A 25,497-nucleotide genomic window follows, 5' to 3' on the forward strand; every position below is an offset into this window, starting at 1 on the left:
GAAATATTTTTTTTTTTATTTGAATAATAATAAAAAATTATTGATGTAAAAAAGTAAGAAAAATAGAGAAAATGATTGGCTGGCATTATCGTGGCATGGCAAGTCACTTGCCAAACAAGCCCAATGCTTTTAGGACCTTTCGCTTCTCAGTAGAACAAATTGCGCTTAGATTTTTTTTTTTTGGCTTAATTAGGAGAATAATTTACGGTCTCAATCATGCCAAAAACCAGTCACACATGTGGATTTATACTATTCATTTACATGTGAAATATTTAATTAAAATGTAAAGGGAATGATAAAGATTGATGAGGTTCAAACAAATTATGATCATGACCTTTGCTTTGATATTATATAAATTATCACTTATTCAAACCGATAGAAAAATGTGAATTTAATTATTTAATTAATAATTTATCATTCATTAATATATAATAAATATGATTTCGTAAGGATAATTGTATGAAAATCTAGAATTACCTAACGTTTATTTGAAGAAAAAAAAAAGGGGTGATGAGAATATATAATAAGAGCAATCTATTCTACATCGTATATGCATGGGCCGATTGGCATTTCCTTGGTATTTCCATAAGAAAACGAGTGTTTGTGTCCCAAAAGAAGCATGAAGAAAGGTAATACCCAAAAAAAAGAAAATTCTATCAGGTGATACCCCAAATGCATGGCAAAATTTGGTATTAAAAAATCCGATCAAGATCCCCTAAAATTATGTCGTCCGAATTTTACAGAAATTCAGAAAGTTTGAGAAAATGAGGGTGTGCAGTCCATTGATCTACGCGGTACTGGCATGCTCTACATTCTAAGTTGTCCAAGACAAGTGGACCCCTAAGCATGCTTTCTTAAGCTGCCACAAAAATTTGGGAATTTTAATTTGGGAAAAAGTAAAAAAACACTAATTACACACTTCTTACATACCCATTCTCTCACATGGGATGAGGCGCATGTAGTGTGGGTCTCACCTCATGTAAGAGGATGGGTGTGTAACGGGTGTGTATAAGGGGTTTGTAAGGACTACTTTTGTAGCACTCCCTAGGAACACAGCTGATTAGGCGAATTAGTTTATTTGATTTATTTCTTGACTATTCCTTGATTTACAGAAAGAAATTCCAGGTCTCAAGTCATGAAAGCTGACAAATTTGGTTGGTTCTGTAATGTAATTTTTTAGGCGTGGATTCAATCTCCGATCCAAGGACATGAAGGACCAGAAATTGACCGTGATTGGGGACATCGATTCGGTTTGATGTAGTCGTCAAGTTGAGGAAGCTCTGCACCACGGACATATCATCTGTTGGACCGGCCAGCAAAAGAGCCTGAGAAGAAAAAGGAATATATCCTCCCGTGGCAAGATCCTGAGAGAGGGATCAGGTAAATAAGGCTTATTAGGCTAAGCTTCGGAATGCCTTCCGAGCCTATAATCCTTAATTACGAACCAGAATTCTACCCAGATGAATAGATGATGGTGCAAACTCAATGGAGCAGCCGAACGCTTGTCTAATTTGCTGATTAGTAGATCTTAGAAGAATTAGATTGCAACATAAATAAAAGAAACTAAATAAAAAGAAGAAGAATAATTGTGGGTGATAATGAATTTAAATCTTTTTTCTGTTACTGATGTTGAAGAAGACATAACTGAGAGAGGCTGATGATGGGATTAGTTAATCTTATTAATGTTTTATGTTGTTGTTTGGACTTTTCTCTTATTTTTACTTTTTTTAAAAAATAAAAAATAAAAAAGTCATCTTTTTAAAATTATTATCAAACGACTTTCTTTACATTTATACATTAATTACTTTTTATTATTATTTAAACAAAAAATCTGTAACAAAACTATTTGCCTAACGTATTGGTTAGTGGTTTTTACATCAATAGAAGAGTTTAGTACTTTCGAGCTGTTTTATTTGTTCTTTATTTTTTAAAATGAGTGTTGTGTGCTGCCGGATGGTGGGGGCCATCTTCAGGGTCACCAAATCATTCACCCTTGTGGTGACACCGCCATTGGAGTCGCATCATTTTTTTATTTTATTTTTTGTCCTTTATTTTATAAAAATATTTCTTAATTTTTATCTCAAATATAGTCTGCACCAAATCGATTCTCAAACTTTTATGACTCTATTTGTTAATATGTTTTGAAAATATTTCTGTTTTTTGTTTGAAAAATTGTTCCGATAGATATAACGTAGAGGTAAAAATTATTTGAATGCATTTTTGTAGGTTGAAACCTGTATTTTTTATTTTTTATTTTTTATTTTTATCAAATGCACTCTAAACGATATATTTTTTGCTATTTTTTGTTTGAAAACACCCATTTAACCTACAAAATTGCAGGCCAAACTCAATGAAACACTTGGTGGCAAGTATTATTAGTACCGTTATATCATTAATACTCCTAACCAATCAGCCTTGTAAGAGTGATAAACAACAGCAGACAGATGATGATTATAGCAGGCTATCATCAGAAGCTAGAAGATTATCATCATGCTATCAATACTTAGCATACTCTGTAATTGTACAACTATATATATATGGTTAATGAACCATTATATAATTATTAACGAAAAGGGGAAAAAAAGAAAAAAGAAAAGAAACCTCCTCTCTGTAATTCAAACTCATGATATCAATAACAACCATATATTATATAATTAAAAGCCTTTACACAAAGTGACATACTTGTATTTAGTACACAAATCTTATTTTCCACGACCCTAGCCTTTGTTAATTATTTGTCTTTCCAAGTACTGAAAGACTTCATAACACCAGCGTATATAGCCAGGCTAGGCGTGATTTATGTATATATGTATATATATACTTTTATGGGCACTTGCGTCTGTTGCCATGGGTGGTCATGTTAGCGTAGCAGGGGCAGACCTCAAGATTACCGGAAGTGCCTGGAGGAACACAGCTGCAACGGGCACAGCAAGTCCCGCATGCTCTCTTGCAGAGGTGCGGCCTAGACGACAACCGACACCTTGCAGCACATGCTGCTCCACAATCTGAAAACATAGCATACAACACAGTACTTGACAACGTTAGCCAACTATATATGACGACTCAATCAAACAGTATCATCCTAATTAACATCTATACTGATGGAAGAAGATGAAAGTTCACCTATTTTTGTCGATGGGTACTTTTTGTTCACCTGCAGCATCCCTCAACAGCATTCCATGTGGGTACGTTAGAAAGTGATATATATATATATATATATATATATATATATATATATATATATATATATATATATATATATATATATATGTATATAAAACTCCATGTTTAGTTTGTAAAAACTATGTACAGAGAGAGAGAGAGAGAGAGAGAGAGAGTTACCATCTGATCAGCTTCACTGAGATGTATGACGAGAAGAGAAACGAGAATGAAAGCAATCAACTCCTTGGCGATGGCCATTGTTAAAGACTTGGAACTAGAGCTTTGTGTTCAACGCTAGTTGAAACTTCAATATGTAGTGCGTACAAGTGAGATATGGGTGCTCTTATTTATAGCAAGCGTTCGTGAGAAGGAATAAAGCGGGGAGCCCGGGGGAGGTGCATGCAAGAAGGGGAAATTCTAGGCGGAAGCTAGGGAGATAGAAAATAGTTTCATGTACCGACTATTAATGGGGCTATTTTTTTGGATAGTGGGTCTCCTGTTCGGGCAGAGGAGAGCCCACCATTCTTTGCCTAATTACAGAGGCTATAGAGAATTTTTTAAAATCTTTAATTGCAATGAATTTTGTCAAGAACCAAAGTGGTTTGTAGAGACAGAACCCGGAGAGTTGAGGGAAAAAGAAACTTATGAAACTTGTATTCGTCGAAGTAAACAAAGTGTTGCTTTATATACGCAATGAAAACAGAGCACACGCTCCGATCCTCTCTAACTAATTTCTAACTGATATAACAATCTAACAGTAAATTAAATTAACATGTGATTTATACAGTCAGCATCTATACAGTTCCCGGCCTTCATGGCAGCTTGCTTCGTCTTGCATTCTAGTTTTGCCTTGTTGGCATCTTGCTGCTTGATGACAGTTTGTTTGATAATTTGATAAATCATGTTTAAGATAAAAATAATTTTTAACATCTCTTCAACAAATCGATGTATGATTAATTAGATTGGAGTCGGGTTATGGAAAAGGGTTTATTGGGTTTATTACTATGTATGATCGACCACATTAAAGTATCAATTGAATGTTTTTCTATCACCTTAATTAAACTTTTAGATTAATAATTTAAGGTAACATTAGAACAAAGATATTTCTAAAAACATAATTTCTAACTAGTTTTTAATTTTTGTTTTCAAAACTTTAAAAATAAAAAACAAAATAATAAAACAGATAGAATAGACTTTCAAACCACCTAATTACGGCACAAACAGTACACATCATTTAGTGGTACTGCCTATATGGCTTTTATCGTTTTGCCTTGACTTTTTCAGTGCTTTCTTTTTTTCTTTTTCTTTTTTTTTTTCAATTCTTGTACTAAACACAACCAATAAATAAAGAAAGACTGAATTTGTTTGGTAAGAGTAATAAAATTTTTTCATCCCCTCTTTATTTATCATAAAAATAATTAATTTCAAAACACTCTAATTTTATATTACATTATTAATTTTTTATTGTTATTTAAATAAAAAAAATTCACTACAATACAAAATTTTTTCATTTTTCTATACAAATTTTTTTTACTTTATATCACATCTATCACTTTCAACTCCTACTACCAATTCTCATTTTCCTTACCAAACAAGACCAATATTTTTGTCAAAAGAAGAGGGTATGGACATGTATCTGAAAAATCAAAGGTTTTGAAGAATCGTCTCCTCAGTGACAGGTCAGAAATCTTTTTAGTCTAGCCTCGACCAACCTAGCTAGTATTGTCACCTTCCTTCTCCATTTGCCAACCTAATTCATCGTGGATAAGCTTTCCCTACCCAACTCTTGGGCTTGTTTGGCAAAGGAAGGAGAATTCTCATTCCCTTTCCTCACTTATCCCAAAAATAACTAACTTCAAAACATTCCAACTTTATATCACATCAATAATTTTTTATTATTATTTAAATAAAAAAATTCACTACAATACAAATTTTTTTTCACTTTTCTATACAAATTTTTTTTACTTTATATCACATCTATCAATTCTAATTCCCACTACCAATTCCCCTTTCCTTCCTCTTCCCTTACCAAACAAGCCTACTATCAAACGGGCTTAACCAAACCAATGCCATGTAAGGACGTATTATTGATTATATGATAAGAAAATGACCTTCACGATAATTCAATCCATCGTGAATTAATATTCGTCGTAATAAAATAAGGAATATCAGTTTTTTATTTTTTGTTACAATTCTTTGATAGTATTCATTTATGCTTGTTTATTTTCCATGAAACTCAATCATGTGAGTCTGATTTTTTTTTTTTTTTTACGGCTACAATCATAGTAAGCATGATATGAAACGAATTGAGATTTGGGTGTAATTGTTCTGATTGGAGCTATTTATTTAAAATGAACCATCTATATTGGGACAATGCATAAACGAGGGAAAAAAAAAAAGTAACCTGCAGGTTACAAGTCATTGGTGGTGGCCAAATTATTCCTATTAGCTACAACTTGGTTGGGAGGGATCGAACTACTTCTTGAACTAATGAATGATTTGACCACTTTTAATGGTAAATTTAAAGTTAATAAATAATAATAATAATAATAATAATTAGGCCACAATTAACGGCCACTTATATAGCTTGCCCATCATTATAATGAAATTATGAATAGGTGAGATTACTGAAAATCGTAATCCAAAATGGAAATAGGTGATCCTGCCAAGTTCCGTGGGGACTAGGCTATCCGAACCGGACAAACGCAATGTCCACACGTGCACTTAATGAAATTATGTCGTTTTATGAGCGTCACAAACGTTTGACAGTTTCAGACAAAACGACGGTGATGTGGTCGTGGGAGTCGTAGAAAGTAGAAAGAAGCCTCATAGAAAGTCGCTTGACAGCTGTACAAAGTGACGCCCAAATCAATGTCGGGTCCCCCTCTAAGGCCTAAGCCATGCCCTGATGCCCATGTCACTATAGACAAAGAAAAAGCTCCCATCAGTCATAATGTATTATCTTAAAGAAACATCAATCAATCAATTCAATTTTTCCTTCTTCTTTTTCTTTTTCATTCTGGACTTGTTTGGTATCCATCTTTATCTTTTTTAAAAAACAATAAACTTCTAAACATTCTAATTTTATTTTACATTAATAATTTATTATTATTATTTAAATAAAAAAATTCACTTCAATATAAATTATTTTTATTTTATATCATACCTATCGCTTTCAACTCCCACTATCAATTCTGCTTCCCGTACCAAACAATGCCGTTATGATTTGAAAAACATCAATTTCTTTTTCTTTTTTTGTACTTAAGTAACCAAGGTAACTAGATCCTTAAATTTGATTTGTGGTACGATCAATGAATTTAATTATCCTTAGCGAAGATATACTTAATTATTATATAATGGTTAACAATATAGGGATTACGATTCTCTCTATTTTAAAATAAAGAGAATTCATTTTATGATTGATGATATTATTTATTAGAGGCCTTTTCGAACCTAATAAAGTCCATTAGATGGTGTCATGTGACCCGAATTACTACCTCAATCCAAAGGTACCATGTGGCTTATAGTGTTGCATCTCCTTCCCTATAATTAATGCTCTATGAGCTCTAATAACCATTCCCTTCATTATTATATTTCACTTATCTTAGAACTAAAAAGAAAAGAAAAAAATTAAAAATTGACAACTTTATTATCATATATATCGTCATTTTTCTGATACTTATTATTGATCGATTCCGATGGCCCATACTACCTACTAGGCTACTAGTATTAAACAAGCTCATAGGAATCAAACAAACCAAGCAAATTGGTGGAGGACATTCCACCAGCCAAATTAATGATCAAATTTGACCCACTTGCTTACATTTTTAATACGGCGTTGTAGGATATACATGCATCGAAATCATGCCAGGCGGGCATCACTAATCATTTATCCAAAGTGAATCCAACTTGGACTAGCGATTGCCAACTTTGTTAGGGGGTTGGTGAGCGAAGATTAAGTAAGTAGATGACGATTAATTATATCAGAAGCAATAATGTGCGTGGAATTTCTCCCACCCATTAAAAAATGAATAAAGGTTTTCTTAAAAAATAATAATAATAAAAATCATCTTATTAAACTAACGTGTCTTTCAGAAGATGCGAGAATTTTAAAAAATACATGTAAAAATCATATGTTTTATTTAAAAATAAAGTTTTCCTTTAAACTTTTTGTAACTTAATGTATGAAAATGTTATGAATCTCTTTTGAGTATCAAATAATATACCAAAATACTAAGTGAAAAAAATTTAGACATACCTTCATCCATATTTACTTTAATGCTCCATTTGTTTCGACGTAAAATGAATTCCGTCGTAAAATGTTTTCGACAAAATCATTTTTCAGAAAATATTTTTCGACTTTTGGCTTGCACGAAAAATTACCAACGACGAAAAACGGAATCTGGCAACGTCCAGTCACCGTCGTCGGATTCCGGCGAGCTAGATTCCGACCAAATTCGTCGGCATCTCGCCTGATTCTGGCTAGATTGGCCAGACTCCGGCAAATCCGATCGGAATCTGGCCAGATTCGGCCGACATCCGGTGCAGCGGTTGGACATCACCAGATTCCAGCAAAATTTTTCAGATTCCGGTACCGATTGGTTGCCGAATTCCGGTGATAGTCGACTACGTTATTTAAAAGAGAGTCGACTGCATCTGCCGTCTGGGGAAAAAAAAAGCGTAAATAATTTTCCGAAATTAACTAAGCATTTTTTGTCAAACAGAAATCATTTTTCAATTGACTATTATTTTGCTCTTACCAAATACCAAAAAATGAAAACTGGCAAAATTATTTTTCAGAAACCATTTTACGCTAAAACAAATAGAGCATAAGTGGAATAGATATGGAATACACATGCTCATAATTTATAGGCTAGGATAGGAACTTTCAATTAGAATTTTGCTTGAGTACTATTTCTTCCATCCAGAAATAAGAATTTAATTCCATCAATTAGAATCTACAAATCATTTCTTATTTGAAATAAATTACTAAATAATGTAATTTGTATCTAATTAAACCGTACGTGGCATGTGGGTTACAGTTTAATTGTTAGGGGATTTTATTTCTTTTATTGCAGACAATTAAAAGGGGGTTTCTATGAGACGTGAGAAGGGCAATGTAGGAAGAAAGTTTATTTAACAAGTATGTATTTCTCACCTCTTCATGTTCAATCTTCCTTATGCTCTCATTATTTACCAATAATTTAACGCAAATATTGTATATATATATATATATATATATATACTTTTTTTTTTTTTAATTGAAAACAAAAAAGGGAAAACGAAACTCAGCCAGGGGTGAGAGATAAGCTTAAGGGAAGCTGATGAAGGTGTTTTTAAGAACAGGCACGTAATCAGACAGTTGTAGAGGAGCCAAAAATGTGCAATTCCCCCTCCACACTCTTACCTTATCTTCTCTTTAACTTTGTTTAGGTTAATTTTACTTGCAGCTCAGTCTAGTTTGTCTGGCAATTTGGTATATAAGGAGTTCTATACTGATAACAACGTAAAAAAAAAGGACCATGATGGGGTTGAAAACAGTATTTACGCCACCAAACCAATGCACAAAAACAAAACACATCGATCATTGTTTAGAAGGATAAAGACTGATCACTAGTAATTTGAATAACCTTAAAATTTAGTTAGGTAGGTAGGTCCTATACAGGGACGGAACTAAGATTTTAGATGTGGAGATAATTTTTTTTTTATAAAAAAAAAAAATAAGAGGGTAAAAATTTTATTTTAAAATAATTATAGGGGTATTTTTGAAAATAAAAATAAAAAATAAAAAAGATAGAACCCCTTATGCTTCACTTGATTTAGACTTTTATACCCTAGTTTTTTATTTTGTAAATTTAAAACTCAATTTTATGATCATTTTAAATTTGAGACATTTTTTGCATTAAATAAATAATAAACATTATATGAAAAATAAAATTATACCACTCTTATATTAAAAAAGAAAGGTTGGGCGATGCGTAATCATTAAGCAGTAATGCATCGTTGAGCTCTCATCCAACTATTGTAATGGTTGGATTACCCATTGTCATGGCTAAGTTGTACACAACCATAAACTAGATCGTACCTAATCATCACTGTGTAAAGTGTGTAAACCCAACCATCATAGTTGAGCATGACCCATTGACCCAACGGGTATAATTGGGTCAATGCCCATAACCGTAGTTGGATCGTGTATAGCCATGACAATGGTTGGATCGTTTTTTTTTTTTTTTTTCAAATGTAAAATGATCATAAACTCAAGTCTTAAATTTGTACAATTAAAAAACTGATCAGCTACCAATATATATATGATCATGATCTAATTACTGTAAAATTTAAAATGATCATGATCTAAATTTCTGTCTTTGCATGGTGTTGGAAACATGCTTCAGCAACCATTTTGCGCATCTAAGTTGTATCTGTAGGATTCTTCGTATCAAATATTGGACTCAGAAGAAATGCACCACCACAGGCAATCGTCAGGGGAAATGCCAACAAAAGAGAAAATATTTTCCTCTCGTCATTTTCTTCATTATGTAATTGCAAGACAATTTACAAGAGAGAAAACGTGAGAACACCCTTCAAAGCTCTTATTCCAACTAGGCCATCATAACCACTAGGCCGAGTTATTAACGCTTTGTTTGTTTAGGTGTAAAATAATTTTTAAAAAATATTTTTTGTATTTTTTAATGTTGGTACAACCGAAAATAATAGTTAAACCAAAAACAATTTCAATTATTAACCGCATTCACATAATTTAAAACATTTCTCCATAGCCTCATGTGAATAATGATTTTTGCAAACTGCATTCTCACGTGCGAATAGCAAAATGCAAGCAGTTAATATCCATCCACATGTACAAATCTTTGTTAAGAAAATCAAACAGTCCAAAAGCTATACATTGACGAGTGTGCGCATATACGCATACATATTTTTCATTTTCGTGTTTTTTTTTCTTCCTATCTTGATCCTTTCATCGAATGGGTGATGAGCACATTTGGAGTTTCACGAATTCAGGTCCACAATACGGAACTGATTTCAAGGAAATGCAACATACAGAAGTGATTTAAAGATCAGAAAACAAAATGAAGACAAGTTCCAATTATGGCCAAAAGCTTTAAGTCATTCCAAACCAAACCAAAAAAAAAAAACATATAAGTTACTACGTACCAGACGAAGTTTCATCTGATTTGTTCTCCATGAAATATCAAAATTTTTGTCTGATTTGTACTCCATAAAAATAAATCGAAAACAAGAAGAAAAGGAAAAAGAGAAAAGAGAAAAGCTTACTTCTGCAGAACTATGGTGTCTCGGTTTTTCGGCAACAGCAAAAATGGAGAGAGAAAAGGGGGTGGTGGGGAGAATGATTAAACAGGAGGCATGTTGCAGAAACGGTCTGAATAATCAAAATTGCCGGGATCTTAATTGGTCTCATTCAAAGAAACAGGTACCAAAAAGCAAAAGATTCCAATTTGATTGACCAACTTGAATAATTCTAAATGTAATACCCATTTCTCCCTTGTGTATATCTAATAATGATATAACTTTTAAAATTACCATTTGATCAAAATTCAATAATAATAAGTCAAAAGTCCAATAGTGTTTTAAAAGTCACATCATTATTAAAGAGACAAAAAAAGTACTGAGAACCACTAAATATCCAATCAACTAGTTGACAAAATGCATTATTCACATTTGCACCTAGAGCATTCGAGTCGTTTTCCAAACTACGCATACTCGGGTGGGCCTGTAATTGCTCGGGCAGGTGTCCATGGTGCTTGGAATGTGCTCCGAGCAGGTGCCCCTATCACATTAACTGCCCGTGTTGCATACATGACATGCCACTATTGCATCCAATTCTAGTCCCCTACTAATTGTTGTTTTTTGATGTAAACAGTTAGGCAAAGCTCATTGTCATAGTCCATAATTATTGCCAACTCACAGGACTTTCACACAGACACTGCCTGAAGATTTTCACCAATTTCGTCTTAATTTCCCCGAGTGGAGAGAATCCATTACCCAAAATGAAACTCGACTCAACACAGACTATTAAGACAAGCTTGAAGCATTAGCTGATAACTGATAATTTTATGTCAAGTTCATGCTCAGTACTAATAATTGGACTTAAAACAATGAGGATAGATCCTGAAGCATACATCATGTCAAGAAGATCTAAGCCTCCTAACAACTGTTAAAGACTACAACTGACATTACAAAGTTAAATTGCTGAGGTAGAATGATTCTGCTGAACTAGATATATACCAAAAATTTGAAGCATCCCGAGCTTACACCACTCCCGAAGGGAGACGCAGAACAAGTTGTCCGCCAACAATGCTGCATACAGAGGGGAAAACTTTACAGTGAGCTCACTAGGAAAGTAATGCCTTAATACTATTTTTGAAAAATCAGAGCATGTTGCCTACCTTTTGACATAGTAGTAGCAAAAATCTGCAAGAATGAAAGTCTGAACAATTTCGGAAAGGAGAACCATAGGAGGCCACAAGCCATAACCCAAAGCTGTAAGTAAGCGGCCTCGAGTATCCAATACCTGTGTTAAAGACGGAAATCATACTCTAAGAAATCAAAAATGTCTTGGTAGTAATTACCAATACCTTAGGCCAACAATCAATGAAGCAAATGCCAGATTAGGTCCGTCAACCCCCATGCTCATGGCCCATGAGTTACGGATAAATCAACAATCAGTGAAGCAAATATCATGGGAAATTTTATATAAACACTCACTAAGTTACAAACACTATGATGGCAATGTACGTGTGACTTTGCGCATGAAGAACCATAGACAACTCCATTTCAAAACTAGCAATTTTAAAACTTAACATCCTTGGAAATCATATGTCATATATGGAATCTTAAAGTTTTAAGTTCCGTTATCAAACCTGGAGAACCCAATGTGCACAACTCAAGAACCTCGCAACTCCCAGCGCAAATACATAATGTGCTGTGAATGGTTCAACAATCTGGGGATTCGAACAAACGTAGATAAGAAAAAAGTAGTCTTCATTCATGAAATTTGATAGAAAATAATAAATAAAAAAAACCTTAAAAGTGCCATTGGCGATGAACCATCAGAATAGAAAAACTAATAGGGCATGCATGTGTTACTTTGAAACATACCTTTGTGTTCTGCATTACCCGCAACTGAGGTAGCACTGAAACAGCTTCAAGATAAACACAGAACGCCCACAAAATCCGATTCAAGATATGATGCTGCGTTGTGGGGTGAATTAATAATGATAGCACAGCACAAGGTATCACCTGCATCAAGGAAAAACAAACTATCAATTAATCATAATATATTGATACAGTGATGGTCACAATTTGGTAAAATCCGAATAATAAACAGTTTTCCTTTTCAATGTCCCAAGAAAATGGGAGATGACCCAGAAAGTCTTATAAGTGCAAGTATCAACCCTAATGACAACCTATCAGAGCAATAATAGTCCTGCAAACCCAAGAATTTCTCAGAGCAAGCAAAACTGACTAGTTCCATGGATGCATAACCAGATCATATGCTCATTAAGTCCTTGCCAAATCAACAATCTAGACCTCACTTTTGAGTTACACTCAAGAGTAGCAGGGATTGGTACGCTTGCTAGAGCATAAAAAGTAAACCAGAGTCTTACTACCCCTCCCCTAGAATGAAATCATTAAGTCATACCAGATACTCAACTTTAACGACCTCCCATATGAGATTAATCTGTAAAATTTAATCCCATTTAACAAAGTTAAGAAAGATGTATCCACTAAAACAGAAAGAACAAGTGAACAAATATTTGCTGGTTTATCTCATAAACACATAAATAAAATAAATACACCAAATTTTGAAGCTGTAAAATGTTTTCTCATCTTCCCACCCCACAATGTACAATGACTCCAATGGTTTACTTTGACTTGCCAGTATGTTTTGCAGTGAGTTCGAATAATGAACTCTTGAATTATCCCGATAAAATAAAATAAAATAAAATAGAGACGTTCAGACATAGAGAAACAAAATCCTCATGGGCCTAAAACCTGTTTTTGAAAAGAAAAAATTCAGGGTTTTTTTAAAGAGCTGGTTAGAAGTTAAAAAAATGAGAAAAATGCGATAAATAAAAAATCCTAATAACTCAACATGTCCTAATATAAAATAGAAGCCATTCATGCCCAACAAGGAGAGGCCACTTCACACAAAATAGAAGTTTAAAGTTTAATTTGTCCATAAACATTCTACAGAACAATGTTGGCAAAAGTGAGTCAACATTCACTTATCTTTATAAACAAATGGATGCTGCCAATGTGAGGGTACAAAAAGGAAGGTTGACTATGAGTAAATGATGAGGACTCACCACATAGTAAATCTTGAAGTTGTCTTTATCTTCCATGTAACTAGACTTCAAATTAAAACGTATCATATAGATAACCCAAAGGGTTGTCGCCAATGCTGCTGAATCAAGTAGTGTGTGTATATCAAATTCCATAACAAAACTGCAGTAGAGTCTAACCGCCAGAAATAGAGCTGTTAGGTCCTGTGATTTGAGTGAGAGCCCTGCAGATAGTTAACAATAATAAAACCGAAAAGGCATTAAAACAACAGAAGTTATAACTTAACAAGTTCTATCGCGGTTTCCCAACCTAAAAACCGATGTCAGAGCAAAATACCAAAATATAGAAAGGAGAACTTTAACACTTCTATTGTTGGGTTTACCAAATTGTTACTTTTCACCAAAACTGGAACCTTCTCTAAATAAAGGCCCATTGAGACTACCTATGACATATTATCAACTTAGAACGACAACAAATCAGTACTCCCTCTATCCCAAATTGTCATTCCACCTTAAAAAATCCAACTTTGAGGGGCATCATTTATTCATTGTCTTTGACTGAAAACTCACAAGTTTCCAAAATTATGTTCTCTAATATAAACTCAAATAAATCAAAGGTCAAAGACAATGGATAAATGAATATATTAGAAAATTATTCAAAATTTTCCAAAGTGGTGAATAGTTTTTGATATCCCAAAAACCAGTTTCATTACCCAATACCAAAAATTTCTGTTTTAGATGGTAGAGAACCAAAACAGGAACTCAATAGCACCCTTATAATTCGAGACTGCAAGAATGTAACCAAACCAATCCACATTATGCGTGACCAGAAATAATTCGCTCGGTCATGCAGGAAGCACAGCCGCTCGTTTGTTTATATTACCCGTTCCATTGATCCAGAACCCTCTTGAGCTTGTTGGCTATTATTTTGTCTCCAAACCACTATGAAATTAAATGCTTCTCTCCCTGATGGTTGAAACAGGGAAGCACATTTGCACCTTCAAGTGTTTACCAGATTCCATTACTTTCAACAAATCCCTTATCAATTATCAATGATTGAAACATTTTAATCAATTAACTTTCAGTACCCAGAAACATTGACCAAAATTCATTACCTGGGCAATCACCAAAAGCAGTTGTGATTCGACAAATCAAAACGTGAAATTCAACAAAAAACCGAAACCGTAAAAGAGCTTACCAGCGCATGTCTTCTCCTTGGTGAGCTTGTAGATGAGAACGGAGATTCCGAGGGCGTGAACGGCCTCGGCTGCGACGAAAAGGTTGTCGTGGTCGTGGACGACCATTCGCAGGAACCCCAGCGTTGTCATGGCCGACACCACCGCCAGAAACCCCTTGATCTTTGGGGGTTGCCTGCGAACCCATGTCGCCACCGCGTGGATCGGCGTCTTCGGTCCCTTCATTGCCTCTCTCTCTCTCTAGCTTTGATGTGGGATAAGGAAATGAGAGTTGTACGATACTACAAAGTTTAAGGAAACAAGGGAAAGTGTGATCTCTCTCTCTCTCTCTCTCGTGTTTCTCTGTGTGTTTGTGTTCGTTGGTTTAGATGTATATAACTATACTATATATGTGTGAACCGTGAAAATGTATGGGTTCGAACTTCGAGCCTCGAAGACTTTTGAGTTTATGCGGTTTGGACACGTGTTGTTGGGACAGTGTTTCGTTGTGGTTGGGTATTGGGCGGTTCAACCACTGAGCCATGGTTGTGCCAAGCCCCACGGTGAAGGCGTGGAAGAATGATTAGGCAGTTTATGCACGCGCTGCGAGAAATGCATCGTATCAATGATAAGGAGATCTTATTTTTATTTTTATTTTTATTTTTATTTGTGAAGTAATAATTTTATTAAAAAAAGAAAAACTAATAAGCAAAAGAAACGCAAGCAACCCAACAAAAAAAAAAAAAAAAACAAGAGACAGGGAAAAGCTAACACAAGCAATAGCCTAAAAAAAGGCAAAATGTCCGGTATGGGGAGATATGCAATGAAGATTAAAAAATTAAAAAAAATAAAAAAACTTAAGGAGTTCGTCTATACGTGATATGAGGGTCACACCCTTGTCCCACGTGGCAGAATTCTAAATATATATTTTTTTTATTTAAAAAAAATATTGAAATTTAAAATTCGGATGACCTTTATTTTCGAAAGTCACGAATGGGGCCTCATTGAGGTTTTTGTTAAGGCAGCCAGCCAATGGTCGCTTTGGGAAATCGTCACTAAAAGCTTGTTTAAGAAGACTCTTTTTGTGCTTCGGTTCTGTTTAATAATCTCCTCCCCTCCTCTTTTCCTAATTTTCACATCTCTAAAAAAAAACATCTAACTTTAAAATATTTTTTAACATTTTTTACTTTTCATATCACGTCAATAATTTTTTTATTATTATTTAAATTAAAAAATTCACTACAATACAATTTTTTTTTTCATTTTTCTATATAAATTCTTTCTACTTTATATCACATCAATTACTTTTTATTTTCACTAAACAAAAGAATTTCTCCCATAAAGGGAGGGGTGGGGAAGGGGGTTATTAAACAGGGCTCGAGTCTCGGTAGAACTTTTACTTAGAACTCATTCTTTTAAAGATCATAAATGTTCATTTTAATTTATATAAATTTGTAAGGGATTTACGAATTACGAGATGATCCATTCCATTGGAGAATAGACTAATTTTTATTTATTTATTTTTTTTTAAAAAAAATGAAGTGAATATGGTAAAAAAAATCATACACTGCAAATAGGAGATAGAAAAAATAAAAAATTTCAGTAACTAATCAGAGGGTAGAGTGGTCGGTGGATTTGTGGAGTAGTGCAACCAAAGAATATGGTAAAATCATAAATGCATTGTATTTGTAGCCACCAAAGAAATTAATTGGATGAGCAACCAACACCCTGATTGCAGTATCTATGGAAGTCATGGGTCTCTTCCACGCCTTAACTATCCTCGATCTGTGCACCATTTGCATGAATTTGAAGTCACAGAACCAACACCACTAGTGGAGCCACAACCCACTAAAAAGTAGAGAAAAATTAACTCAAGAAATCCTGAATACGAATAGAATGGACATGCCACCAACCGAGCGAGCGTGCGGGGCAAATGACTTTTCCGAATGTCTATCATTTGAAATATTTAATTAAAATAAATATTAAAGATAAAATTTGAACTCAATATTTTTGTTCCGACAAATAATAATATATTTAATATTTTAATATTTTTTTTAACACCCCGTGAAGGGTAGAATTGTTATGCATATACATTAATTGATCTTGTAAATTGCATTACATAATTATACCATTGGGTCAATGTCAACAAGAAACAAGGTCATATGAACGAGCATTACCATAAGAGTACGCTATACATATCCTCATACAACATTTACCAAAATGCTGACCTCATTCTATTTTTTACATCTAAACAAATGATTCAATGAAAACTTGTAAGATACATTAGATGTTTTAGAAGGTGACGAGGTTGACGAAAGCTAGAATCTGACCGAAATTATGTATTTTTAATCAAATTTTAATATGCTTATCTAAATTTATTTATTTATTTATTTTTTAAGAGTAAGGCTAAAAACAATATTTTTCTTCTCATTGCTATTCCACACTGTTGGCGTGGCACTCTGGCCACTCCCAACCAACCCTTAGATTAGTCATTATTAAAAAAAATAAGAAAAAAAAACAAAACTCAAAGTGTCGGTCGGAATTGCCATGCCAACATTGTGAGATAAAAATGTGATATATAGCATTACTCTTTTTTAATGTTATAAACTACATTTTTATCTCACAAATGTTACCGTGACAGTCCTAACCAACCCTTAGATACGTCATTTTTTAAAAAACAAAAAAACAAAAATAATTATTGGTCGGAACCATTACGTTAGCATTCCGAGATAGTTGTAAGATAAAATTTGTGGTATATAGCATTACTCGTTTTAATTTTGTCCCATGTGAATGAAAATATTGAATCCGCCATTGCATTCCATATATATAGAACCAAAAGAAAATGCATCTAATTCGAAAGAGCAATGCTAGAAACTACATTTTCATTCCTCACTATCCCACAATGTTGACATGACAATCCCAATCAACCAATAAATTATTCCTTCTTTTTTATTTTTTCTTTTTTAACATGATTGATTGTGACTATATAAAAAGAAATTCTTTTAGGGGGGGTAAAAATTTAAATTTAAAAGGATTACATAGGCATTTAAAAAAAAAAAAAAAAAAAAAAATTGGGAACATCTTGAGGCTTGGGAGCTGAAACCCGCCAAGGCTCAAGGTAGTTATGCTGCTGGCTATATCAGAATTTAGAGATAATTGCAAGATAAAAATGTGATTCCATATATTGAGAGAACAAATAGCCAGCAATCAACCTGTAAACTGCATGAATTCCACTGTCCCGTGTAAAAAATTTCATATCTGAAGTATTGCTTAAAAAGAGATTGAAAATGATTTCATATCTAAAGTTTAATTTGGGTCGAGAATGGAGATTGAAGTTGAAGTGCATCAAGCATCAAACAGTCCAGGAGGCAGATCTTTTTAAAGGGGGTTTCATCTGCTTGTCTTCCTCAAGTGTTATCATACCCAAATGGGAAGGGTCATCAAGCATCATCTTGGCGGCCAAGTAGCCTGCAATAGACCAGGTTTGGAATTTACGAGCCTGCTTTCCGACATACCTGCCATGCTTTCCATCATAATACTCCGGCCAGTGGTCTTTTGACAACCGGCTTTCAGCAAGGTCAATCGCACGTCTTGCAATTTGGGGACGTCCAGTCTTAATGCATGCCGCTGTGAGTAGCCATAAAAGCACTGCACCGAAAATATTTGCATACGTTATATCTCTCGGAACATTTTTCTACATGAAAAAATGAAAATGCTGATGTATTGAAGAATCAACTTTCTCAGGCACACAAGATTTTGTACAATATTCTGCCTAGGACTCTATAGGCAGTGGTGGTGCCTTAGGCGGTAACCAACCATCCTCAATGCCGGTTACCGATTATTTATGTCCAAACCACACCGCAATAACCGCCTGCCAAGTATAAGCCTTTTGGGCCTCCTTTTTTTTAGACCGTTTTGAGATTGTTTTGAGCATGTTATAGTGTTTTGATATGAAACCCTATAGCAAAATGACGTTGTTTTGCTATACTATTTTTTTTAATATGATATATTGTTAATTATACTCCAAGTCGAAGTGGGATAGTAATCACAATCTATGTCCAATAAAGACTCATTGAAGAATCTGATCAACAGTTCAACTCCTAGTTAAATGGGGATAAGACTCCAAGACCAAATCAAACTACAGGTACTCCTAGTTTATATGGGAGTAGAAAACCTAATTCAGGTTTGACTCCACCTCTTTGCTTATAAATAGGCTCATACCCTAGATATAAACTACAGATTGATTATTTTATTCATTGAGCATACTTTTTTCTCAGAGACTAACTTAGGCATCAGAGTGAAACACGCGGAATGATCTCTTAATTTTAGTTGTTTTACATTGATCGTGGAAGTGAAGGTGCCGTTCACACTGAACAGAAAACTGTTCTAACATATATATATATATATATATATATATATATATATATATATATATATATATATATATATATATATATATATATATATATATATATATATATATATATATATATATATATATATATATATATATATGAAGGGTAACCGCCTGTAACTACCCTATCACCGCTAATTGCACCGCCTTAGGTGGTTAGTTGGAAAAAGCCAACTACCCACTCATGCAGTTACACGGTCAACGGTTAGGGGTCAATACAGTCATAATTCTGCCATGATTTGAAGAAAAACTCAACAGAAGCTCACCTGGCCAAGAGCCGCCATTGTGGTAACTCCACCTAGTGTTTTTTGGGTCACAGCCAGTCACAATCCTCCATTCATGACCTTCTATGGCTGGATAACAGATCTTCAGTGGCATTTCTCCAACCAACTCATCCCAACGTGATTCAATGAGATCCATTATAGCTGCAGATTGCTCAGGTGTTGCCAAAGATGATAAAATCGCCACACAGTTTCCCAAGCAGAACCAACGGAAATCCATTCTTGCAGGACTAACATTCCCAATAAAGTAACCACCACGGCTTGGCATGAAATCGAACACCCAATCCGGAAGAGAATCAGGCATAACATTAAACTTGTTAACTGCAGTATGGGAGTACTCCTCTGTTTTATACCGATAAATGCCATTGAGCTGCTTCAAGTCCAGCCAAAAATAGCTCCTCATGTGATAGCTCAGAGCATGGAGACGGTTGCCTATAAGGTCAACAAATTCCTTTCCCACACCATCTGGCTTAAGTAAGAGCAAAGAACATCTTAAAGCCATAAAAAAGAGTGCTTGTATTTCAATAGGATACCCGTATACTCCCTGAATCACAAAGAATTGGACAATCAAACCACACAGAAGAATACAGAAGAAACAGAGAAATCTTAGATATGTGAGACATATTCTAATGTAGAATGCATAAACAAGTCTGAGAAGATCAATCTATTTATTTGGGCTGGTAAGTGAAGCACAATCAGGAATATAGACAACATAATAATTTCTTTTTTGATGGTCAAATTGTTGGTAACATCACAAATCAAGCAAAAAAAAAAAAAAACTAACCATTCTCCGGTCAATCATGCAGCATCCATCAGCGCACAGCAGAGTTGGGAATGTATCAAAGCCTTCTGAGAGACAGAGGCTCAAAATAAGGCGCATACCATTTTGGCATTCAGGCAAGTCTGCCAAGGAAGAGTCCCCTGTATGTTTTGTATATGCACGCAGTAATATAATCCACCAAAATCCACAATCAACTGGAGCTACTCTTCCTATCGCACTTTCACCAAAGTCTGCAATCAAAGTATCATTGTTTCTTTTTGGATCATGGAGCACTTTAAAACTTGCGGGCATAACTCCTTCCCCTAGTTTAAACTGATCTATCCTTTTCTCCCAAGATTGAAGGCGAAGAGTTTTCAAAAGAAAATTTCTCACAATTTCTTCCTCACCATTCATCAAAAAAGCCATGGCACTTGGGAAAAAATCCCTAACAAACACCTGCCAAGTAGAGGAAGTCCCACATAGATTCAAAAGGGGAAGAAAATTTATAAGAATTCTGCATTAAAATGTAGTAATCAGTAATTAAAAAGAACAGATTTTGAAAAATCAGGATTCACCTGATCATAGTTAAGTTCTTCAACAGAATGGTCGACTGCAGCAAGGGTTCCAACAGGTTGCCCACGGAAGTAAACCAAGGAACGCCTCAACGCTTCCCATGCATCAGCTACCAAGGGATGTGATTCAAAGTGGCTATTTGATCTGGGTGTATTAAATCCAGACCGTCTGTGTGGAGAAGATGGATACTCAAGATGATCTATGATGTGAGCATAACTGTCGGCATTTCTACCAAATGCACGAGGCGATAGAGTACTCGATAATTCACTGAATGACCTTTCATCAAAGGATCTAACCCTCTCTATACTAACCGGCCTTGGCCTCTCCAATGACCTCAAAACATCAAAGTCCTCAATTTCAAATATACTGCCTGACGTCTCAAGACTTTTCTTACTTCCGTTTTGGGACACATTTGGTGACATTCTTGAAGCCTTAATTCTCAAAATCTGAATCCACCACCATACCAACATGTTAAATTATTGTTCTCAAAACCTTAAACATGTAAAAAATGATGAGTAATTTTCTCGCGAGCGGCGAAACTTCCCCTCAATAAGTGAAGTCGAACGCACAAAATATTTAATTGAAACGGGTTAAACTTTAAAGTCAACCCCTGTTCCGATATGATATTAAATCACCATTTTCTCAAAAAAAAAAAAAACTTAATCATCTAATTAATCCTTGGTTAAAAAATCTGCATTCGGTCGCTGAAAAAGAAGCAAAAACATACTTGAACGACTGTATAGTAAGTGTGAGCATATTGTAATTCACCAATTCAGAATCTAGAAAGAAGCAAATACATTAAAATTTATAAATAAAAACTGAGACCATTTGAAATGAACAAGAAGAAAATGTTGGGCTAGTTTTTTGGCACAATATTGGAGTGAAAGAAGAAAATTAATCAATTGCCTATGCTTACCAGAAGCAGACCAAGAGCCTCAAATGGCAATCAAGAAACTCGAGCTAACAGGAGGAAAAAGGCCGTGGAAACGCGTGGGGGCGCGGAGGAACAGACGAACACCACCTCTGTGCGTGTCAACGACAATGAATGGAAAGAATCTGTCTCTTGCAAGTACGGCAATTTAAATGCGGTATATGGTAGGTGGGTGAGGGGTGGCTGTGGCACAACCGATATAGCCGGTTACAAACTGTGACTTCACCGATTAAACCGGTGGAGTTGTACTGTCGGATGGGACTAGGTTGTCTAGGTGACTGACAAGGTGGACATCTTGGGAAATCTGATGAATGACTTGGGATATTCTCCCACGAGCTTGTCTTTCTATCATTTGACAAGACCTCTTGTTCTAAACGAGACCGTGGATGGTTGGTGGCATCGTACTTGACCTACGGATAACACGTGGCTATTTTTCATTGGGTCTGTTCCGTCACCTCCATATTTATTTTTCAAAGCAAAAGGTAACCAGTTTCTTTGTCATTCTACACATGCACCCCTCATCTTCCCTTGTCACTCCTTTATAATAAAATTTAATTTTTTTTAAAAAAAATAGGATGATAGGAGAATATGCTAGAGATGAGTCTTTCATCCCTCTTGTCACCCTATTTTTTTAAAAAAAATTGATTTTTATTATAAAGGGGTGACATCTCCCCTTGTCACCCTATTTTCCTTAAAAAAAAATTGATTTTTATTATAAAGGGGTGACAATGAGGGATGAGGGGTGCATGTGTAGAATGACTCTTTCAAGAGTTTTTGATACAAGTAATGCTTGAAAATGCAATTTTTTTTTTTTATTCCATCATTATTTTACGTGCAATTACAAAATTACTTATTTGATATTAAATCAGCATTTAATTTGCACTAGAATATAATTTTCTTCAAATTTGAGTCTCATAAAAACTAACATGACGAGTTAATAAACTGAATTAAAAATCAAAAAATCAAAAATCAACCTAATTTAATAAAAAAAAAACTTCATCATTCCCGGTATACATTGTTAATATAATATACCGACCAACACTTAAATTTTTTCTTCATTTTTTTTCCTAAAAAAATTAGGGGTATTTTAGGTACTCCGTTAAGATTTAACAGTAAATTTGAACGGAGTACCCTTAAGCAGAGTGGACCCACAGCCATGGTGGGGAGGGGAGGGGGGGCGAATGTCCCCCCAAAAGTTTTTAAATTCTCTTTAAAATATGTAATTTTATAAATTTGTCTCCCTAAATATTTTTTTTTCCCTCTTAAATTTTTTGTTTTATATTTTAACCCCTTTTTCATTTTGAAATACCAAAAATATTTATAGTTTCTACCGTTAACTTCTAACCAAATATCCAAACTTGGTTTGTTTTTTGGGTTAAATACATATTTGCCCCCTGTGTTTTACGAACTTTATTTTTTGTCCCCTCAGTTTTGTTTTGTATCAAAATTGGTACCTGTGGTATGGGAAAAGACGAAATGGTACCTCCGTCCAATTTTCTGTCCAAAACTAACGTCCAGCTATGTCATCCTATAGGTGTCGACGTACATGCGCGACACCTGTCCCTGTGGCACACTTCAGCGCTGACGCGGCTACCATTTTTTATTATTATTTTAATGATTTCTTATATATAATAATAATAATATATATACAAAAAAAAAAATTAAAAATTAAAAATTTGGTGTGGCTGCCACCCCCATTTTGGCCGGCCACCCTCAAAGTACGTACCATTTCTGATGCTTATTCAAACCACAGGGGGATACATCATGAAATTTATAAAACCACAGGGGTATATATGGGAAAAAAAATTGTATTTAAGTAACAAACATTTAGTCATTTTTTGGGTTATATCAATTGGCCTTAAAAAGTATCAGAAAAAGTAACAAACCTTAAAATTAAAATCCACAATTTTTTTTTTTCAATATATACCCCTGTGATTTTATACATTTTATGATGTGACCCATGTAGTTTTAATAAGTATCAGAAATGGTACTTTAGTTTTGTAATTATATCATAAATGGTACTTTATATACAAATAATATTTGGTATATTTGGTATACCTGTTTTGAACAAAAAGTAATATGTATGCCTGTCGTGTATCAAAATAACATGTTGACAAGAATTGAACTCTTAAAAAAAAAACACAATCAGTCATGTGTAACAATTGGAAACACAAAATTATATGCGTGACCAATTGATATAACCCAAAAAATGACTAAATGTTTGTTACTTAAACAAAAAATTTTTTCCCATATATACCCATGTGGTTTTATAAATTTCATTATGTGCCCCATGTGGTTTGAATAAGTATCAGAAATGGTACATTGAGGGTGGCTCAGCCACCCCCTTGGCCAAAATGGGGGTGGCAGCCACCCCATATATATATTTTTAATTTTTTTTTTATTATTATTATTATAAGAAATCATTAAAAAAAAATGGTAGCCACGTCAGCGCTGAGGTGTGCCACGGGGACAGGTGTCGCGCATGTACGCCGACACCTGTAGGATGACGTGGTTGGACGTTAGTTTTGGACAGAGGTACCATTTCCGTCTTTTCCCATACCACTGGTACCAATTTTGATAAAAAAACAAAACTGAAGGTGTAAAAAATAAAGTTCGTAAAGCACATGGGTGTCTAACCTATTTAACCATTGTTTTTTTTTTTTGTGTGTGCCTTGAGACTTGAGCTCACAAGTCACAATCACAAGCCTGAAGTGAAGCCTGCACCTCTGCAATGAAGGACCACCAAGCATGCACGTCTCCCCTACCCATATGCATCGAGACTCTGAAAGTGACATTCCATAGAGAAATCAAGAAGGGCAAATTCATTGTCATCACTGGGCTTTCTTTCCTCTCCAAGGTTTTCATTCTATCTTCCCCTTTTCGCCTTTTCCTCTTGTAGATAGCAACCATGCCATATCAACATTTTGTAAGATGATTCTACTTTAAGGTTATGTGTTTGTGCCTCTGATTTTTAAATTTTTTAAAATGATTCACTGAGGCAAGACTGTCTTAGGTCCATGATCCATCCAGCCTGTGCACATGAAATGACGGTCTTGTGCTAGTGGTCTTCGGTTGAGATTGATGGCAAGCCCTTAGATACACAAACCAAACTCAGTGAAGGAGAAGTGTAGGAGGCAAGGGGCATGGAGACTAGAGAGGCACTGTTGAAAGCAGCAATTCAAAAATGCAGAACACTGCCAGAACTAGAAATGTGCATCGTATATCGCTTCATGTTGATCCCTTGAGGACTCCTGCTGTGATTCTCTACAAGAGATTTGGATTCCAAGTCGATAACCTGATAGAAGGTTACTAAGTTACCATTCCTCTGATCGAAATGCCTATAGAATGTTCTTGGATTTTGATGATTAGAGGAATAGAGGTGAAAACTTGATCCAAAGTTTTGCGGAATTTAATCTATGGAAAGATTTTGTTGCTATGTTGAGATTGCTGAACAAGATGATCCAATGAATCTGCTGTGATATTGAATACTGATATACCGTATACGATGAGAAGAATATAATCAATGATGTAAGGAAATATGTTGTTTTTTGTAACTCTGATATTGCAGTTCTCATTGTCTTTAAGAGATCAATGCATTGGTGAGATAATCTTGCCCGTTAAAATACATTCATGTTGCAAGACACTCTTGGTAATTCTCTTTTATATATCTGGTCAAATATGTTCTGATTTTTAAATAAGTGTATCATTTAGGCTTTGGACGTTGAAACATTGTTATGACACGACTCTCATCATTGTTGTTGTTAGGGGTTTTGGCAAATCTTGTTAAGAGAAAGAGCATATGCTCAAAGGTATTCTTTTTCTTGGACTATATAAATTGTGCTTAGTTTATTTTACTAGTAGTTTATATTATTGTGTGTT

At 34.6% G+C, this 25,497-nt stretch overlaps 3 protein-coding genes across 3 annotated transcripts; all 3 read right to left on the minus strand.

Moving 5' to 3' along the window:
• Positions 1-2,624: 2,624 nt before the first annotated feature.
• Positions 2,625-3,733, minus strand: LOC133870997 (snakin-2-like). The gene is made up of 3 exons (XM_062308322.1): positions 3,343-3,733; positions 3,124-3,154; positions 2,625-3,005 (listed from the first exon to the last, which is right to left on the minus strand). Exons 1-3 carry the CDS (start codon positions 3,418-3,420, stop codon positions 2,824-2,826), a joined length of 291 nt encoding a protein of 96 aa, XP_062164306.1. The 5' UTR covers positions 3,421-3,733; the 3' UTR covers positions 2,625-2,823.
• Positions 3,734-10,762: 7,029 nt separating this feature from the next.
• On the minus strand, positions 10,763-15,116 carry LOC133870039 (uncharacterized). The gene is made up of 6 exons (XM_062307072.1): positions 14,683-15,116; positions 13,509-13,708; positions 12,298-12,438; positions 12,060-12,140; positions 11,586-11,710; positions 10,763-11,496 (listed from the first exon to the last, which is right to left on the minus strand). The coding sequence occupies exons 1-6, from the start codon at positions 14,903-14,905 to the stop codon at positions 11,448-11,450; spliced, it is 819 nt and encodes a 272-aa protein (XP_062163056.1). The 5' UTR covers positions 14,906-15,116; the 3' UTR covers positions 10,763-11,447.
• Positions 15,117-17,815: 2,699 nt separating this feature from the next.
• LOC133871028 (probable alkaline/neutral invertase B) lies at positions 17,816-21,762 on the minus strand. Its single transcript, XM_062308367.1, has 5 exons — positions 21,604-21,762; positions 20,690-21,133; positions 20,139-20,570; positions 19,340-19,898; positions 17,816-18,307 (listed from the first exon to the last, which is right to left on the minus strand). The coding sequence occupies exons 2-5, from the start codon at positions 21,107-21,109 to the stop codon at positions 18,012-18,014; spliced, it is 1,707 nt and encodes a 568-aa protein (XP_062164351.1). The 5' UTR covers positions 21,110-21,133; positions 21,604-21,762; the 3' UTR covers positions 17,816-18,011.
• Between the last annotated feature and the right edge of the window lie 3,735 nt (positions 21,763-25,497).

This window comes from Alnus glutinosa, chromosome 6 (genome assembly GCF_958979055.1).
Source record: "Alnus glutinosa chromosome 6, dhAlnGlut1.1, whole genome shotgun sequence".
Classification (NCBI taxonomy): Eukaryota; Viridiplantae; Streptophyta; class Magnoliopsida; order Fagales; family Betulaceae; genus Alnus; species Alnus glutinosa.

Excerpts from the sequence above, each read along its gene's own strand:
- LOC133870997 (XM_062308322.1), bottom strand. The coding sequence starts at position 3,420 with ATGGCCATCGCCAAGGAGTTGATTGCTTTCATTCTCGTTTCTCTTCTC. Across the intron at positions 3,155-3,342 it reads TCAGTGAAGCTGATCAGATG|GTGAACAAAAAGTACCCATC; the intron begins GTAACTCTCTCT and ends GGGATGCTGCAG. Across the intron at positions 3,006-3,123 it reads GTACCCATCGACAAAAATAG|ATTGTGGAGCAGCATGTGCT; the intron begins GTGAACTTTCAT and ends CTATGTTTTCAG.
- LOC133870039 (XM_062307072.1), bottom strand. The coding sequence starts at position 14,905 with ATGAAGGGACCGAAGACGCCGATCCACGCGGTGGCGACATGGGTTCGC. Across the intron at positions 12,141-12,297 it reads GGGTAATGCAGAACACAAAG|ATTGTTGAACCATTCACAGC; the intron begins GTATGTTTCAAA and ends TCGAATCCCCAG. Across the intron at positions 11,711-12,059 it reads GTGCACATTGGGTTCTCCAG|GTATTGGATACTCGAGGCCG; the intron begins GTTTGATAACGG and ends TCTTTAACACAG.
- LOC133871028 (XM_062308367.1), bottom strand. The coding sequence starts at position 21,109 with ATGTCACCAAATGTGTCCCAAAACGGAAGTAAGAAAAGTCTTGAGACG. Across the intron at positions 20,571-20,689 it reads AAGAACTTAACTATGATCAG|GTGTTTGTTAGGGATTTTTT; the intron begins GTGAATCCTGAT and ends TCTACTTGGCAG. Across the intron at positions 19,899-20,138 it reads GCATGATTGACCGGAGAATG|GGAGTATACGGGTATCCTAT; the intron begins GTTAGTTTTTTT and ends TTTGTGATTCAG.